The sequence below is a fragment of the Microtus ochrogaster genome, chromosome 6, assembly GCF_000317375.1.
Source record: "Microtus ochrogaster isolate Prairie Vole_2 chromosome 6, MicOch1.0, whole genome shotgun sequence".
Lineage (NCBI taxonomy): Eukaryota > Metazoa > Chordata > Mammalia > Rodentia > Cricetidae > Microtus > Microtus ochrogaster.
In genome coordinates this window covers 65,537,358-65,538,986 of record NC_022013.1, presented here as the reverse complement: position 1 = coordinate 65,538,986, position 1,629 = coordinate 65,537,358, and the positions used below count along the sequence as shown (strand labels likewise).

General features: G+C 39.6%; 1 protein-coding gene across 2 annotated transcripts in view; it reads left to right on the top strand.

The window, feature by feature from the left end:
- Positions 1–1,629, top strand: part of Nek4 (NIMA related kinase 4) — a 52,908-nt gene that overhangs the window by 17,068 nt on the left and 34,211 nt on the right. For both annotated transcript variants that reach the window (XM_026779812.1, XM_013346919.2), the window contains exon 6: positions 197–338. In XM_026779812.1, the coding sequence (XP_026635613.1) occupies positions 197–338 (142 nt within the window). The remainder of the gene's footprint in view (positions 1–196; positions 339–1,629) is intronic.

The window sequence follows — 1,629 nt, the reverse complement described above, 5'->3', positions numbered from 1 at the left end:
AAAAAAAGCGTGTGCCACCACTGCTCTGCTGTAATCTTGATTATCTTAAAGACAAAGGTTTTAGAAAATGCCTTCTAGGTTTTGACTAACTTTTGTAAAATGATGTAGTTTTATTGCAGATACACATTTCACATATTTTTCAAACTGTCAATCATCACTGTGTTGATAATAGTACTTTCTTTTCTTCCCTGCAAAGAAAAACTTCCAAAAATAATGTTAAAAACTGTGACTCCAGAGCCAAGCCTGTAGCTGCTGTAGTTTCCAGAAGGGAAGAACCGGATCATGAAGTGATGCACGCCCAGCCCTGCTCTTCTGAGGGCTCCACTGCACACGCCATGGTATGCTCCCTGGGCCAATGCTTTAAGAACTGTGAACCACAGGCCATTTACACCAACATTTAAGTCATGTGTCAGTGTCTGTGCTTTGCTAGAGATTCATTATACAGTTACTTCCAATTTTAAAGAAAGCATACTGGAGAGGGTCAGCCTTGTTTCTCACTTTATTTACAGTAGACTGTCAAACTGTTCACAAAGTCAATACAGTAAGAGTTTATCTTAAGATAAAATTTGCATAAAAACTATTTTAAAATATTCATGTGTGTGTGTGTCTATATGAGTGTATTCCCATGTGTGTGAAAGTGTAACATCTGTGCTTGTGAGGGCCAGAATAGGGCGTTGAATCCTTTAGAGCTGAAGTTACAAGCATGATTTGGATGCCTGGCTTGGTATGTGGGTGTTGGGATGCACCCTGTGGTCCTCACGATTGCACAACAAGCCATTAGCTGCAGCGCCATCTCTGTAGTGCCACAAAAGCCCTGTGGACAATTATGGGCACTTAGCATACCCACGAATTGCAATGATCACCTTTTTTCAGTTCTAAAATATTTTATCATCAAAAGGAAGCTCTTCACACATTGAGCTGTCTTCTTTCCGGCCTTCTCTACCTTGCCAAACACCAATGTGTTTTCTTTCTCTATAGATTTCCCTTTCCTGAATATTTCATATAAATGGAGTCATACAACAGGTGGTCTTTTATATCTGAGTTATTATGTTTTAAATGTTTATCCATGTAGCATATACCAAGATCTGAATAGTAAACCACGTTGGTTTATACTCTCGTCTATTAGTGGACATTTGGATTCTTTTCACCTGTTGGGTCTTGCTGTGAACATTTAGATCTCGGGCTCGAACCTGCTCTCAGCTTTTTGTGCTGTCTACCTGTATGTAAGAGTTAGGCCAAGTGATAATTTCTGTGTTTAGCCTCTTGATGCACCACACAGTTTTCCACAGAAACTGTATATCATTCTGCATTTCCAATTTCTTCATGTTCTCACCAACAAATATTACTTCCTGTCTTGATGGTTCAATTTTTATTTTTTTCCTTTTTTTATTTTATTGATATTTATTGAGCTCTACATTTTTCTCTGCTCCCCTCCCTGCCTCTCCCCTCCCTACTTCAACCCTCCCTCAAAGTCCCCATGCTTCTATTCAGTTCCATTGGTCCTCCTGTTCTTATGCCAATACCAGGCTGTTTTCAGTACTGTAGCTCTGTAGTAGAGTTTGAAGTCAGGGATTGTGATGCCTCCAGAAGTTCTTTTATTGTACAGGATTGTTTTGGCTATCCTGGGTT